The sequence below is a fragment of the Pundamilia nyererei genome, unplaced genomic scaffold, assembly GCF_000239375.1.
Source record: "Pundamilia nyererei isolate P.nyererei 1_Seehausen unplaced genomic scaffold, PunNye1.0 scaffold00244, whole genome shotgun sequence".
Taxonomy (NCBI): domain Eukaryota; kingdom Metazoa; phylum Chordata; class Actinopteri; order Cichliformes; family Cichlidae; genus Pundamilia; species Pundamilia nyererei.
Window position 1 is genome coordinate 652,133 of NW_005187645.1, and position 16,122 is coordinate 668,254.

Consider the following 16,122-nt stretch of genomic DNA (forward strand, 5'->3'; position numbering starts at 1 on the left):
CCGCTAGCAAGGATGTTTTTTTTTTTAGAGAACAGATGTCAGTTTATTAACTATTTTTCAGCCAGTATACAACAAGCAGACAGGAACGCTTCCCTTCATAATTACAGCCACGAATTACAAACTGTTTAACAAATGTGATAAAATGTTGTGTAATTTGCAGCTAAACGTTAGATTTTTAATATAATATTTAAGAGATTTAACACAAAATTACCCAGTAAAGTAAATGTTGCCAAACAGCGTAATATTTAACCCAAAGTACCATCTTGAACCAGAAAGTTATGGACAATCTGATGTCCACCATTCAGCTTAGAAAAATATTTGAAACAGACTGAATCAAAGCTATGCTGCCAAACATAGTTTGACATTTAGTAGAAAGCCAGGTTTGCAGTAGCTGGGACAAAAAGTCTAATGAATGTCATAGTCAAGTGCCATCGGTGTGTGTTGCCCTTTAAGAAAACATTAGGTTTCCTTCAAGTCTGTCTTAATATACTAGTCCCAATCACATTCCATATGCACATTAAGAGAAGCTTTAGTAACATATTTTCCTTTGAAACCTGCACAGGAATCAGGTGCTTCTTGGTTTCTATTGTAGCTTTTTTTTTTTTTTAACCAAAAAAGTTCCCAAACAAATTTAATAATCTGGAAATGCTACAAGCTACCTATTTCATTGGGCATTTATTGTTTACAAATGCAAATACAGTTTAAACAGCTAAATCATAGATGGTTAATAGTTTTGAGATTTGTATTCTGTATTTGATTTCTTGATCCTTAAAAAATGATCCAGAAAGGACAGACTGAGCTTAAGCTATATGCGTATATCACCATATGTTGATGATGTGATTCTGTTTTATTACCAAATTACACAAATCACTTCAAACCCACCCTAAAGGTCCAGCTAAGTGACTTCAAAATAACTAAGGTGAAACCTTGCAGACAGCTACACTATAGTCACCTGTCACTCAACAAGGCCCCACCCCTAATAACGCAAACATTAAGCCTTAATGCAGTTTAAACATGTGAGTTATGAACTAAATTCAGCCCCATACAGTTGTTACAAAGGAGGAAACTAGACCAAAACTGTTTTCTGTAGCAGGCTGAAGTTGGACATTTTAACATGGGAGACTAAGTATAGGGACTCATTTTTGCAGCATCAAGTGGACATTAGAGGAACTGAAAGTTTTGTTAGTGTTATTATAATTCTGCTAACAGAAACCAGAAAGCTGTTGCCAACAGGTTGTACATTTTTAGATCAGTTTAAAGAAGTTATATTAAGATAGACTTGAAAGAACTCAAACTTTTCCTTTAACACCAGTTAAATCATTCATAGTTTGCTTCATAGCACACTATCCTCCACCCTAACCGCTCTTTAGTGCACCTGACAGGCTGCGCAGCTCCTTAAGGACCGGGGTGTTGTCTGAGAATGGCACCAGAGAAACAGAGAGAGAGAGAGAGAGAGGTAGAGAGAAAGAGAGACAGATAGAGAGAGACAGGTAGAGAGCGTGCTGAAGGTTACAGCTTCGGTTTTAGTAGAAACAGACAGTCACAGTTGGTTGGGCTGCTGAGAGACAGACCGGTTCAGTGTCCACAGTACATAGAGTAGCAGTTGGACGTCTGGTCTATATACAGGAACGAGAAATGCATAATCAGAATATCAAACTAACCAAAGCTGAGGCCGCCTTGTTGACTGGAGAAAGACAGAGAAGGGGCGGGGCGGGAGGAGGGCGGCAGCAGCTCTGGTTTGCTATAAAAACCAACCAAACGAATAAACAAACAAAAAATGGTGTCACCGCAAACACAACGATTCGTCATGGCAACGCTACACCGGGACACCACCTAGCTGTCGGTGGAAAAACACACACACACATAGGACGGCGTTACTAACACACGCACACACACGCTCTCCCTCGCTCTCATGCACACGCACGCAGTTATTAATATGACAAACATTTTCTCTCATTTTTTTCTCTCTATTAAGGTGAAAAACAGATTCTATTATTCTTAATTATCTTCATAGTAATCTTCATCTGCATCTTCATCATAGCATTGGTGTGTGTATGAAGTGTGTGTGTGTGTGTGTCCTCAGTCTCTTTATACACACTATTAACAGAACGACGCGTAGAGAACTCAGTTCTGATTGGCTGATAGGTCTTTTTGCCTCTTCTCGTCCAGGAGGCTTTCATTTATTTATTTTTTTGACTGTCTTTTCTTCCTGGAGTCCCCGTCTGGATGGTGGTGATGATGACTGTAATGATGGTCATATGACCTCCCTTCCACTGACCCACGGAGAACAGTTTGTGAAGTCATAAGAGTGGGTTATTGGTTGCTTGGACCCTGACGGCAGCGTCTGATAGAACGAGGTGAAGAGCTGTGTTCTGGCTGAATGTTAAAGCACCAGGAATGAGGGAGGATACTAACAGTACCTGCTGCTGGGAGAGTGTATGTGTGTGTGTGTTTAAAGTCTAAAATGCTGAACAGTAATCAGGGTCTGAAACATGTCAGGAAACCTTCAGAGCATAAATGATGGCAGTGTCTACCTCTCCAGTTCCTAACCCTCTGATGGGTCACAGCACTGTTACATAAAGAGACAACAATGGAAAAAAATGTTAAGGTAGAGATTACTTTGTGAAAGAAAACTCTGAGCTGGTCCTGAAATCTGAGCAGGATGCCTGTTGAACTCCTCACTTTTGGGTTTTTTTTAAGCCTAACTGAGGATGGACACCAAACTCTCTGGAGAGATTTGTTGTCTGTCGTAGGAAAACCTCAGGAGGCCCCCAATAAGAACTGGACCAGCCGAGATTAGTCCATTGACTCTGGAGTCTCTTGACACCATTGACAGTCAAAATGGAGGGAAATGTTACTACTGCTATTTGTGCTGTTTTGCTGAATCGATATGGTTCAACTTTATTACTGAAGAAAGTGATGGAGTCGGTTATGCTTTGGAAGGAAACAGTTTTCCTTATAGTTTCAAACACCGCAATCCACTCACTGTATTTGCATGAGAAACACGAGGCAAATCTTTGCTTTCCATTTGGATTGAGTTCACCACAAAGACCCACTTATATCCCCCACATGTTAACAAGATCCTGAGATTCTATATCAATCAACTACAACTCAAACACTATCTGTCCTTTTCTATTCATAGCCAACTGTGAATAGTGACCAAAGAGACCAAGGACCAATATTGGATACAAGGATTCAAGCAGAAGAAATTATAATAGCCCGAAGGGTCTGGACTGGATCAGGATCTTGGTCTTTTGGGACAGGCTCAAAGTAGAGCATCTATTCCACAATGAAAGGATCCACTTGTGGTTCATACATCCAACTAGGATCCCTGTTAAACACCTTCTAGGTGAGGTGTTTAGCAAGTTCAACCTTGCTACCTCTCTGGAGGTGATGCCTGAGGACATTAAGATCTAGTTTATTCTGCTTAGTCTACTGCTATTGACTGAGAACAATCTTTAGGCATAATCACACCATTCTGGACTTCAAATAAGCTGCAATCAACTTTTTACAAAGATTGTTAGAAATTTTGAGTTAAAACCAAACAACCAACTAGAACACTAATTACACTTTAATTTGTTGATGTCAGGCAAGTATGCTCCAGCTCCACTGTTACACACTTTGAGGATCCATGAAGTTGCTATGGAGGGTTGCCCCTTGGACCCAGATGTAATATTAAGGATATTCTGCAATGCTTAAAACTTTCACATAATTCCTAATGATTGTTTCTGAAAAATCTCATCAGGTGAGAAAATGAGAAAGTGGAGGAGACATATTTTTGTCCAAAGTGTCAGACACGCAGACATTGCCATCGTCATGTTTACCTTTTTGCTGCACAAATATTTCCCAACATGCTTTTGACCCATTTTGCATTTAGTATTTGGAGTGCTGTCATTGTGTTTGTGTATGTACTAATAGTAAACCAGATTCTGACCCTGCTGCCAGTGTGTGTTTGTTCATGTGTAAATGTCAGTGTGTGTTGAGCACGCTGCGTGGCACCCAGCCCTCGGCGGCTGGCGAATCGCTGTTGGCCGGCCGATAGACCAGACTCTGACCCTGCTGGTTGGATGCCAGAATCTGAACCTTCTCCCCCCGAAACACAGAGATCTCATCCTCCCGCACCGCCACGAAGTCCTGCAGCACCAGAACCAGTTCCTGAAGGGTCAAAGGTCATATGGTCTGATGTAAGAAAGTTTTTCAAGAACTTATGGTACACAAGGAAAGTGAAAGGAGGGATTCAAACCTGATCTTCCTGTTCACTGTCAGGAGGGGGCTGAGTTGCGTGACCGTTGGGAGTTGGCGGTGCAGATGGCGGCCTTCCTGATGACAGTGGCCGTGTCACAGAGATCACGCCCTCCTTCCTCTGATACTCAATAGGAGACTGGAGAGCTGTGGGCACAGATTAGATGCAGCATGGATATGCATGAGCTGTTTCAGTGAGATTTAAGGTGATTCATAGAGATCTAGGAATGTTGGAGGGTTGTTCACAAAAATGATACTTTTGATTGATTCAAGGAGTTTTCAAGGAGGTTGTAAGGAAGACATTTTTGGGAAATTTGGAAATTGGATTCATTTGGCATTAAACAAAGATTGAACAGCTTGCAGAGGATTTGAGACTTCGAAAGGTATACTAAGATTTCAAGGGTGACTTAAGGGGGGTTTACGTTAACACAAGCCCAACGTTACTAACATAACAGAGATGTTTAAGGGTGGTTTGGGGAAATTAAGGCTATTTAAATATGGTTTAAAGATATTTAGGGTAAAACAAAAAGTATTTGAGGAATATGAGAAAGATAATAAAAGATGTTCCATTGAGATTCAGTAGCATTTCAGTTGAATAAGAGATTTCAAAATCAGTAGTGATCCAATGACAATGAAAGGGAATTTTCCAAGGAGAATTAAGGATATTTTAGGACAGGTAACATAATGGATATTTCAGATATTTCAGGAATGTTTTTGACAAGGTTTTTACCTGACAGGAAGTTGTTCTGGGCATCCAGCAGGGAAGCAATGGTCTCTACCCAGGTCATCTTTATGCTGGCAGAAGATGCTTGGAGCGTGAAGCGCTCCGCCGACCCACGAGACCACAACACAAACTTACAGGGATCACCGTCCACGCCGTCCTGCATTGCCAGATAACTCACCTGAACACAAACAATAACACAATTACTCCTAATTCAGACCTCAAGACGGTGTCGAGTCTAAACAGTGCTGACCAGTCTGACCTTTATGCTGTTCTTGAACTGGTATCCTGGGTTGTTGGAGCCTTTGCGCAGCAGTTCGCTAAAGATGATGATCTGCTCGAACAGAAAAACTCTGCGCTCTTTGCTGCGAGACAGAACGCCTCCGTCCTGCTCCCAAACACAGAAAGTCTCCTGCTGCAGCAGCTTCCCCTGAGACGTTAGCTTTCCCTGGAAAGAACGAGGAGGTGAGTGAAGAAAGAAAGACCGATGGATAAGAGTCCAGATACCCTGCAGCAAACTTTACATTTCCAGGAAATCAGCAAAAGTAAATTGTGTACATGCCTCATATATGTCATTGTTAATTGTTTGTATTGTGCTTTCTACACACATTTCTAATTTTTTTGAATGAATATGTGCCTGAAACAGGTAAATTGCACACAAACTACTTGAGAAGCTGTTGTTGTAGAGCTCGGTAGCAGCACCCACAACAACATTATTATGCCGTGTGTGCTGTTATCAATGTAATATGGTGTTCCTCTGGGTTCTGTTCATTGTCCTTCATCTCTGCGTGGCTCAGTTCTGCTTTTTGTCCATTTTGTGTTTGTAGACCAAAATGGAAACTTAAAATTTGAAATATTATCAAATTTCTTTCAGAGCTTTCAGTGTTAATTAGCATGAAATCAATTATGTTACTATGTTGTCCTAGTGACATGAAATTGCTAACAAAACAAATCAGCCGGACAGGTGGACAGACAGGTGTACCTCGTATCCCTGCAGGCGTCCCAGGTTCATCATGTCATTGCAGCGTTTTGGAACCAATGACATCAGCTCCACCGCTTTCTGTACACAGACCACACACACACAGTTACTAAATATTACAAAAGTTTGTGTTAGTCCTCAGGGCGATGATTCACCATCTCGTGTAAATCATTTATAACGATCTTCACTATGCCAGAAGCAGCAGCAGCTCTTTGCTGTCTCCTGCTCGTTGGTTATGAGACAGAAACAGCTGTCTGCTGAAGAACAAAACTCTGTTTGTTGTCTATTAGAGGGTTTTTTTTACAACTCTTAGCAAAGCTTAAAAAATAAATATCTATTTTTTACAAAAAATTTAACAAAGTTTAAAGGTCACAAGAATTTGAATGAAAATATAATAAATTCAGTAAATAAACTGTTTCCCAGAATGCAGATCCTTTGTGCCTTTGTGTATTATCAGAACAGTTTGTGGCACAACACAACTGTTTTTATATTATCAAACTAAAACTGATCAATAACAAAAAACACGAACAAAGCTGTGGTTCAGTTGTTTGATGTTTCTGAAAGTTTATGAAATGATTTACAGAAAAGGAAAGCAAAGAAAAAACTTACCTCAATCTCCTCACAGTCCAGCCCTGCCTTCGACGTATACTTGAGGAAATCCTGATGAACAAACAGAAAAAATATAAGTGTTTGAATTTCAGCCAAAGTCATAGTGTGTCCTTAAAGTGTAACATCAGAAAATATCTTAAAATACACGCTGGTATGATGAACTGATGAGTTTATCTCGGATTTCTCACAAAAAGCTCTACCCAAAAGTACAAAATTTATGCCATTACAAGGAAGGCTGTCATTGTAAACCAATCAGAGCGCACAGGTAATAAAACTGTTAAGGGAGTTAATAAAACAACCCACACATTTCTTGCCTGAGTTGAGTCCGAAATAATTTCTGAGTCTAATACTAAACCATGTCAAATCGTGGCTAATTTCAAAGACAACATTAGAATGAGTCAATTCAAGTCTTGAGGTCGGCTCCAACTCAAAAACAACAAATCCCAAGTTGCATCCCGAGTTGTGTCCTGAATCAAGTCCCTCAATAAAAGTTAAAAACTCCACCTGACCGAAGTTCTAATCCAAGCCTGGAGCAAGAGCCAATAGGTCTGTGCGATATGATCAAAATCTCGTATCCCGATAGAAGACATTTCTCATCCCGATAACGATATAATTCACAAAATAGTGCATTTTCTGTAAATTCTGTGAATCTCTGGCACTCGACGCGTTTTCAGCTGGGCGTCCTGTACCTGGAGTGGAGTGTTTTGACCGATGCATGAAACTATATTTATTTTTAGTTGTATTTTAAGTTGTATAAGTTGTATTACATGACATGTTGCGAGGAAAAGCCTTTTCTAACGTTTGAGTCTAAGGTTTATTTTGAGCACCTGACGGCTCTTTTTTGCTTCTCATCTGTAAACTCTCTTCATACTTTTTCATGTAATTCTTGCACTGGTAGAAGAAAAAATTCACACTAGTGAAATTTAATTTCTTCATCCGATATATTTTGCCCTGAGAGCCAACCAGTCTATAATCAAGATCAGCACCTCCGGTCAAATTCCAAATTTAGCTTGGTTTTTAGTTTTATGCCATATTTGTCAGGGAAAATACACAAACCCTAATAACCCTAATAATAAAAGAACCTTTGTACCACATTTAGCTACTGGGTAATTGTCTTCTATGGTCTCTGGGCAGATGCATTTTTAAGCAGGATATAAAATACCCAAACTTACTCCACAGATACCAGCAATTCCATTGTAACATTCAGGTTCCACCAAAAATGCATTAAATATATTTTAAAATCAATGTTTCATTTAAGCAGTTAGTGTAAACACAAATCATGTTGACAGGTTCTTCACAGACCTTGAGCAGCAGCTGGTATTTGGTGATTCTCTGGATTGGTTTGATCAGATAATCACTGATGGACATCCTGCAGCTGATCTCATGCTGGATTTCCTACAGACAGACAGGCAGAGACAGAGATAGAAGGTCTGGTTCAGTTTCAGTTTTTGGCTGATTTTTACTATTGTAAGGTCCATTCAAGAACGTGCATTTTAGGAAAGCCTGCTCTTTCGATTTTTTCCCCCTTTTTTAACTTTTAAGATAGTAATGTTTAAAAAAATCAGGAAAGGAAAAATAAAAGAAACTATTACGGGTTGATTTGATTATTTGTTTATGGCTTGTTGAACTGAAAACAACTTTCCATTGATGTGGATAATAAAGTTATTCTATTCTATTCTATAAGATAATCATTAAAAAAAAACAACAGAAAAGAATAGCCAAGTATAGAAATGAGAAAAAAAACAGAAAAGCGACGCATTACCTCGAAATAGGTCTCGTACTCAATGACGATGAACTCTGACCTCGGCTTATTCTGACAGTAAACCACATACATGTGTAGACGACGCTCCTGTAAAAAACAAGAAAGTAAAAAAGAAATAGTTGTATTAGGTCTTCAACACATCCTGAGTCAAGTCCCAAGCAAATAACAAGAAGTCCTGAGTTCTGTGATAACTCAAATCCTATGTGCAGACAACAACTCGAGCCAAGTTCAACCTCAGGAGCAAGTCATGAATTTAGAATTGAGCCCCATGTTGTTGTAGCTTCTGAGTTATTCAGCTCATGCTAGACCTTGACTCTCACCAGGTACTGGAACACAAACTTGTTTGGGACCAGCGAGGAGGTTCCCTCTAAGGCAGAAGGGAACAGGAACACACAGACGTAAACAAAGCTCTTAGAACATGTGGTTATCCTAACTGGGCCTTCATCAAATCAGTGAAAATGCAGAGGAAAGAATGCCAGACACCAACTAGGGAGAAACAGAATGACAACAACTTTTTCTGTTCCTGTATCATGTTTATTGGAAATTTTCTCCAAGCATGGCATCCCAGTGCACTTCAGACGTAGTAAATCTAGCAGACAAAAACTGGCTCATTGCAAGGACAAAACTCCTAAAAGCAAGATGAACATCATGGTATGCAGTGCAGTGCAGCGAGGAGGGCCTGGACCCTTTTATAGAAGAAACCAAACAGCCACTCTATAAATGTATGGTACAACATGGAGGAGTCATCTCAACAGGAAAAGACTCACCTGCATTTATAAAACATTGGTCACTCTTTCCAGGAAACCACTTTGGACTAGGAAGACATGTTCCCAGGCACGTCAACCCCCCGCTCACTTCAGTAGGTCACTGATGGTTTGAGGCAAGGTCTCACAGTGGTTTCAGTGGTAACCCCAGATCATGGTAATGATCCATATCTTTGTTCACATCTTAGATCATGTGAATATTCAAATAATCAATTGTGGGTCTAAGCCAGGACAAACAAGTCAAGTCCTAATGCAGGGACAAGCTGAGTCTTAAGTTGACAATTGAGTGAAACTTTGAACAAAGTTCTAAGCTAAGCCATAAAAAGTAATGAGCCAAGTCCTATTTGAATCCTGCTTCCTATATCTTGAGACAAAAATAAATAAATTGAGCCCTGAATCTAGTTCTAAATGAAGCCCAAAGTCAAGACAAATGAGTTCTGAGTTGAGTCCCTGAGGTCTCAGGTCAGAGCCATGCTATATATTCTGTTTTGAACAAGTCATTTTGTTTGTAGAACTCACATGTCTGATGAAGAGGTCTGCGAGCAGGTCGTGATTCTGAATACAACGCTCTAACTCCACCATGAAGAAGCTGAAACAGAAAAACACCCAGTGAGCATCTTTGTGTATATAATGAAGTGTGTTTGTTCACGTGTGCATTTGTGGCACGGACTCGCGGTGCCAGTCGTAGATCTGCTGGATATTGCCGAAGACAATCTTGTCTTTTCCTCTCATCTCCTCTGGAATCCCTCTGACCTCCAGCCGGGACATGAAGCCCTGAGAAACGTCAGCAGAGAACATGTCGTACGTTTAGATTGACATTTGTAGAGTCTTTTGGGTGGAGCGTCAGTAGGTCCTTTCTTTCAGTGTGATGTTTGTGTCTCACCTCAACTATCACTCCCAGATCTTTTACATAGTCCTTCTCTGATTGGACCATCTCATTAACGACAAACCTGCACACAGAACCACAAAATTCAAGTCTCCTTAAAAATGCATTCAAAACTTGGACTTTGTAATAAATTTGGGTTTGTCTTACATGCGTCCTCTTAGTGCTTTGTTTCTCTGCTCCGTGTCTGATTCATTTGATCCCTGATCTGAGTCTAGAGCCTGAAGAAATAGAAAAGGCTGAAATTAAAAGAGTTCTGTGTAACCTCAGAAAACTGTAATCTTTTATTGATGACAAGAAAACAGCGTGAATACTGTACACAGTTTGAAAGCTGAAGGCACCGCCTTGTACTTTTAAATACACTAGGAATCACAAGCAAGCCAGTAATCTGATAGTGTTCTATTGAGGCGATACGTTACTATGAGATCTTTCAGATAAGATGGGGCCTGATCAGTCAAGACCTTATATGTGACAAGAAAGATTTTTAAATATAATTGTGGATACAACAGAGAGCCAATGAAGAGAAGCCATTACAGGAGAGATATGGTCTCACAGTTTTCTTGCTGCAACATTGTGGATAAAATGAAGACTTTTCAGGGATCTTTTAGGACAGCCTGATAATAATTGCAATAGTCCATCATAGAGGTAACACATATTGAACCCGTTGTTCAGCATCACTCTGAGACAGGATGTTTAGAAATGTAGAAATACAGCAAGAAAAAAACAGTCCGACATCTCTTACAGTGTGCCTTTACGGACATATCGGGTCAAGATTCCTAACAGGAAGCCATGGTAATGCCATCCAGAGTCAGTATCTGCTTAGACACCATGCTTCCAAGGTTTTTAAGACCAAGTTCAGTAACCTCCATTTTTCCAAATTTAGATAAAGGAATTATATGCCATGGAGGCTTTCAGGCCTTGAAGACATGCCTGTAGTTTAATTAATTGATTTGTGTCAACTAGTTTCATAGGTACCTACAGCTGGGTATCAACTCCAACAACGAAAATGTATGCTGTTTCCTAATAATATTACCTGTATGTATACAATGAAAAGTACTGATCCCAACACAAGAACCTACAGAACTCCATGAGTAACTCTCTTTAGTAACACGAAGAAACTGAAATGTACCAGATAGATATGACTCAAACCAGTGCAGGGTATTTATGTAACTATGAGGTCCACTGGCAGGAGACATATGAGGATCACTGGTATCTTGCACTAGTGCTCTATCTGTGCTGCATGCAACTCTGAATTAGGACTGAAAACTCTTCAAATAAACCACTCTTCTGTATAAAAACATTTAGTTTATTTTTGTAGTTATTCAAAAAGTTTTCTGAAGAGTTTTTTTTACCTCGTGACTAAAGCAGCAAATACAATATTAAGAAATTTATGGCACATTCATCTTCAGCCATTAAACATTTCTAGCTTTAAACAGAGCCACTCTTACCTCAGGATTGTTAGGGTCTTTGATGATCTGCATTGGGGGTGGTAGAGGGGTGTGGCTTTCTTCCTCTGGCTCCTCCTCCCCACCACTATGCCCTGCCTCCTCCTTCCTCGCCTTCTACATAATTTAAGAAGCAATTAGTTTATGTTATCATTATTACTATTTTGTGTCTTTAACCCATCATTTGGATGGGTGTCTACACACCATTTGCGCATTTCCTGTGAGGGGTGTGGTCATCTCTGTCCTGTTGTCCCGCCTCCTCGTCCTGATTGGCGGTTTCTTCTGTCCATCGGCTTTTCCCTGACTCAGCCTCCGCACCGGACTAGTCAACCAGCGCTGCAGCAACAGTTAATGTAGTTACCGTTATTGATGCCAAGGCTAAGGTTCATACAGCTGGTACAAATAGGACTAAAAACTCAGGAGTCCAGAGTTACCTGTGATACGAGCTTCATCAATGTCACCCAGCACGTTACAAATGTGGTCATCTGGTTTTAAACTACATTTTAGTTCATAGTGTGCTGATAGGATGTGCTGAGAACTGCATGAATCCAGTCCAAGTTTAACATATGAAGAGCAATTTGTGGAGATTTTCTTGATCTACAGAAGGTTTTCCACTATCTGTTTTTTAAAAGAGCTTCTCTTAACTATTTAAAACACAACCTTAAAATAAATTTAGGCTCTTCACCAACAATTTTACTTTTCTTTTATATATTTTTAACACTCATTTATGCACAAAACAAGATTCAGCTATGATTACACATCAACACTCATACAATTTAGACACAATGATAAAAACTGAGGAAACATTTCCTGTGAGCTAATGCTTCCAACTTTAATAATCCATTACATTTAAGGGGGAGCTATTTAAAGTTACAGTATCAAATGCTCATTTTAACCAAAGTTTCAGATTTCATGTAATGATGTGAACATATGCAAAAGTAAATATTATGAACCCAGAGCTCAATTCTTATGACTGCTCTGAATGCTGTGTTTCCAAAATGACACCTTGGCAGCTCTGGATGCTGCCCCCTCAGCAAGTTTTCAGAAAGATGCCCAAGTAGAAGTAAAAAAGTTTGTGGACTGATGGGAGACAGAAGCTAAAGCAGACTGTCTGAAACACAAATGAACTGCTTTTCTAAGACAAAGAAGGATTATTTTTAGCTGTGAATAATGCAAAGCCACTGGAGTGGAGTCCTAGAATAAAAACAAACACAATAACTCCTCTTTAGTATTTTTGACCATAAACCACAGCAATAACAAATCACAACAAACACACAAAGTGCATATCTGCATTTCCCTTTGAGAATACCAGAGAACCCACAATTAAGATAACTAAAGCCCTCCTCAAGCCGCTTTATGTTAACACATTTGACCCAAATTCTCCCATTTCAGTTCACAGCGAGCTGTTACCTTTAGAGTGTTCCCGGTTCCAGAGCCGCTCCGCTTTGCCCCCGGTGAGCCCACAGCGCCTCCTGCTGGAGCCCCTCCCACTCCAAACACTGTGGGAGAGGTGGCACCTGAGAGAAGAAAAGGCAGGGAGGGGTCAGAGGTGAGTTTTAGTGCTGTCTTTTCTGAGTGCAATGGGTGCTCAGAGTTATTACTGTGGTCTCACTTTGGCTAGTAGTCTGAGTCTGGAGGCCTGAACTTTCAGAGCTGTACAAACTCGACTCTGCAGACACAAAGAAAAACAGATTATCAGTCGAGCAGGGCGATATGACCAAAAATATTTATCACGATATACATTTGAAAATTTGTGATAATGATATAACTGACGATATAATTGACACTAGACAAAATACTTTGCAACTCCACAACTTTATTAGTGGAAAAAAAAATTCAATGTATTTTCACTAAACCAAGCAGCTGTTTTTTATGTGCATTAAAGTTATATATAAAAAACAATCAGTGCAAATGCAAATTCCTTGCTGACAGTTTAACCAAAAGGCGTTTTACCCATATTCTATCGCAATATTTCATTTTCTTATCGTAGCCCAACATTATACCAGTATTACCGTGAACGGTGTGCTATGGCCCAGCCCTAATTATCAGACTGTTAACAAGAAAAAACTGGACTGGAAATACCAGAAGGTGTGAGGTTAAATGAGAAAAACAGAAACTACTGTGAAGCCCGAAAGACACAAATAACACAGTTTCTTCTTCTTCTTTAGCAGAAGACTAAAAATTGTTGTATTAAGTTATATGAACACTTCTGGAAATCTAATTCCATGCTTTTTAAGCCCTCAACAAGGAAAATTTAACAACCTTAACTCAGCAAAAAAGCATGCACACCAGTCATGAAAGATAGTTGGTTTCTTTGAAGTAAGGAGGTATGAGGGACTTACTGATAGCTAGTTACCCTAGCTTAATTTAATTTTAATAGAATCTTTTGTTTAAACCTGAAGTTTAAAGTGATTCACAAGTAAAACCCTAAACCACACAGAAAAGTGAGCAAAATAACAAAAAGGCACAGAGACAGGACTCACAAAGAACCTGACGAATGAATGAATAAACTATTAGCATAAAACTACAAACACAAACAAAAAAGTCTCAAAAATTACAACTACAGGCTGTAAAAAAAATCAAGTGCATTACAATATGATTTTGAAAACAGATCAATAAAATAATATTACATGTAAATATATGTGAGCATCTATGACTTAAAAGTTAATGCTTAACTTGTGAAAGTACAAAAACCTGCAAAATAAACAATAAATAAATATACAAACGGAGATTAAAAGAATCCAGTATGTTCAGCACACATGAAATAATGAATAAAAGTGATTAAAGATAACTCCATTAATAACAATTAATACATGCAGACACACTGATTATGATAGATTAGAACTGATATTTATTTTAATGACTTAAAATCAGCCGTAGAGTAGGTGTGTGGTATATTTAGATATACGCTGCCTTATTTGACCTCAGACAAGTTGTTACAACACTTTGCAGCCAGCAGAGCCCACTGACGGCAGCATTTTACCTCAGAACAATTGAACTCCTGCTGCCTCCGCTTCGGTGAACCACTAAATAACAGTATTTAGTGCAAGTAGTTCTGACACATGAGATCTACTGGAATCAATATTTTACTGTAGAAAGAAGAGTTTGGGCACAAAGACTTCTTTGAGGGTGTTGTTTGAAGTTTTTCCTTTAGTTTATGTTTGAATGAGAATAATTAAATATTCAAAACGACCCTGGTGGAATTTTCCTTTCATAACTAAGAAGCAGCTTCATGTAGTTATCTTGCATTGTGTCTAAGACTAAAGTTTATTTAATTCTTACGTAATGGGACAATGTTCACTACATTTACTGTACCCCAAACTAAAGTCAATAGTTAATTATTTCTTTTTTATGGCCGTCACTGAGAACAGACAACCTTCTCATGACATTTTTCAAGACTTCCCGTCAGTGTTTCCATGTTCTGATTCATGCACGTGTATCAGATAATAACAGCAGCCCACGTCAGGAGGTTGGTGGTGTCGGGGCAAATCATTTCAGATTTTCAGAGACCCGAGTTCGAATCATACACACAACAGATTTTTACAAATAATTTGTATTTTTGCAAGGATGTTATTTTGTTACATGTAACAAAATGTAAAATGTTACTTTTTAATGGAATCTGGTCAAATGAAATACATTCAGGTTACACTGAGCACATTTTCCTTAAAGAGTGAGCATTTGAATAAATAAATATTTGACTGATTTTGTGTATTTCAGTTGTGTTTTACCCAGAATTATTTTCTTTAAAGGTGTTATTACTTAAAAATATGACTTTCAGTCAGGTTTAGGCATTACAAACTCCTGTGTTGGATTTACAAAAAAACCCCGCTTGTTTGGGCTAAAATACAACTTCCAGATCTTTAAAGCTTTATTTCTTTGTTGCCGTGGTGATGCTTACCCGCTCTTTCTGGACAAAATCCACGCTTTTGACATTAAACTAGGTCTCTTATTGAAAGGTGACAATCGTCTCCATGCACACAAAATAAAAGACTTTAATCTGACAAATGGTTGAATGTTGCCCCTCGGCAAGCTTCCAGAAGTCCACCAATCAGAAGAAAGTGTGGAAGGGCGACATCAAAGATATAGGAACAAAAACATCTTGTTCTGGCACATCCTGATCAACAGTTTTGACCATACATTAGGAAACTTTGCTCAGTCAAAATTATATTAACCTGGCAGGTGTGGATGGAAACAGGCATTCATTTGCTTTTTCTCTCAAATTTGGTTTTATGTTGATGAAACTCTGCTGATTTCCTAACATTCATGTGAATTTAGTCTCAGTGTAAAATCATGCTTTACAAACTGTGACTGTCTGACATTTTTGTTGTTTGCCAACTGAAAACAACAGCAAGAGATTCTTATTATGGACAGACCTCTGCTGATTATTGTGGATATGAATATGGCTGCTTAAAACTCAAACAAATCCACCAGTTAGTCAGTCTGATTATTGTAAAATAATCACTGAAGGACACACACACACACACACACACACACACACACACACACACACACACACCTACTGTCTGCACTGTGTTACTTTGTGTGTGTGTGTGAGGTCTTTCATACAAAAAAGGAAAACCTGCGTGTCCTGTTCACGACACACACACACACACACATGCATATTCACACATCGTTTACATTCTTGCAGCGCTGTTTGCTGTAAAGGCACACACACACACACACACACACACACACACACACACACACACACACACAC

General features: G+C 39.1%; 1 protein-coding gene across 3 annotated transcripts in view; it reads right to left on the reverse strand.

Annotated features, from left to right (window-relative positions):
- Window positions 1-608: 608 nt before the first annotated feature.
- LOC102210874 (kalirin-like) overlaps window positions 609-16,122 on the reverse strand; it is a 57,617-nt gene continuing 42,103 nt past the window's right edge. For 2 of the 3 annotated variants that reach the window (XM_013914992.1, XM_013914993.1), the window contains exons 42-57: window positions 13,018-13,074; window positions 12,816-12,922; window positions 11,610-11,741; window positions 11,409-11,522; window positions 10,111-10,181; window positions 9,961-10,027; window positions 9,748-9,851; window positions 9,597-9,666; window positions 8,314-8,400; window positions 7,854-7,946; window positions 6,552-6,602; window positions 5,946-6,023; window positions 5,226-5,411; window positions 4,973-5,144; window positions 4,244-4,389; window positions 609-4,155 (exon numbers count right to left, since the gene is read on the reverse strand). In XM_013914992.1, the coding sequence (XP_013770446.1) occupies window positions 3,970-4,155; window positions 4,244-4,389; window positions 4,973-5,144; window positions 5,226-5,411; window positions 5,946-6,023; window positions 6,552-6,602; window positions 7,854-7,946; window positions 8,314-8,400; window positions 9,597-9,666; window positions 9,748-9,851; window positions 9,961-10,027; window positions 10,111-10,181; window positions 11,409-11,522; window positions 11,610-11,741; window positions 12,816-12,922; window positions 13,018-13,074 (1,721 nt within the window). In that variant the 3' untranslated portion in view covers window positions 609-3,969. The remainder of the gene's footprint in view (window positions 4,156-4,243; window positions 4,390-4,972; window positions 5,145-5,225; window positions 5,412-5,945; window positions 6,024-6,551; window positions 6,603-7,853; window positions 7,947-8,313; window positions 8,401-9,596; window positions 9,667-9,747; window positions 9,852-9,960; window positions 10,028-10,110; window positions 10,182-11,408; window positions 11,523-11,609; window positions 11,742-12,815; window positions 12,923-13,017; window positions 13,075-16,122) is intronic. The other variant, XM_013914991.1, reaches the window with a different exon arrangement.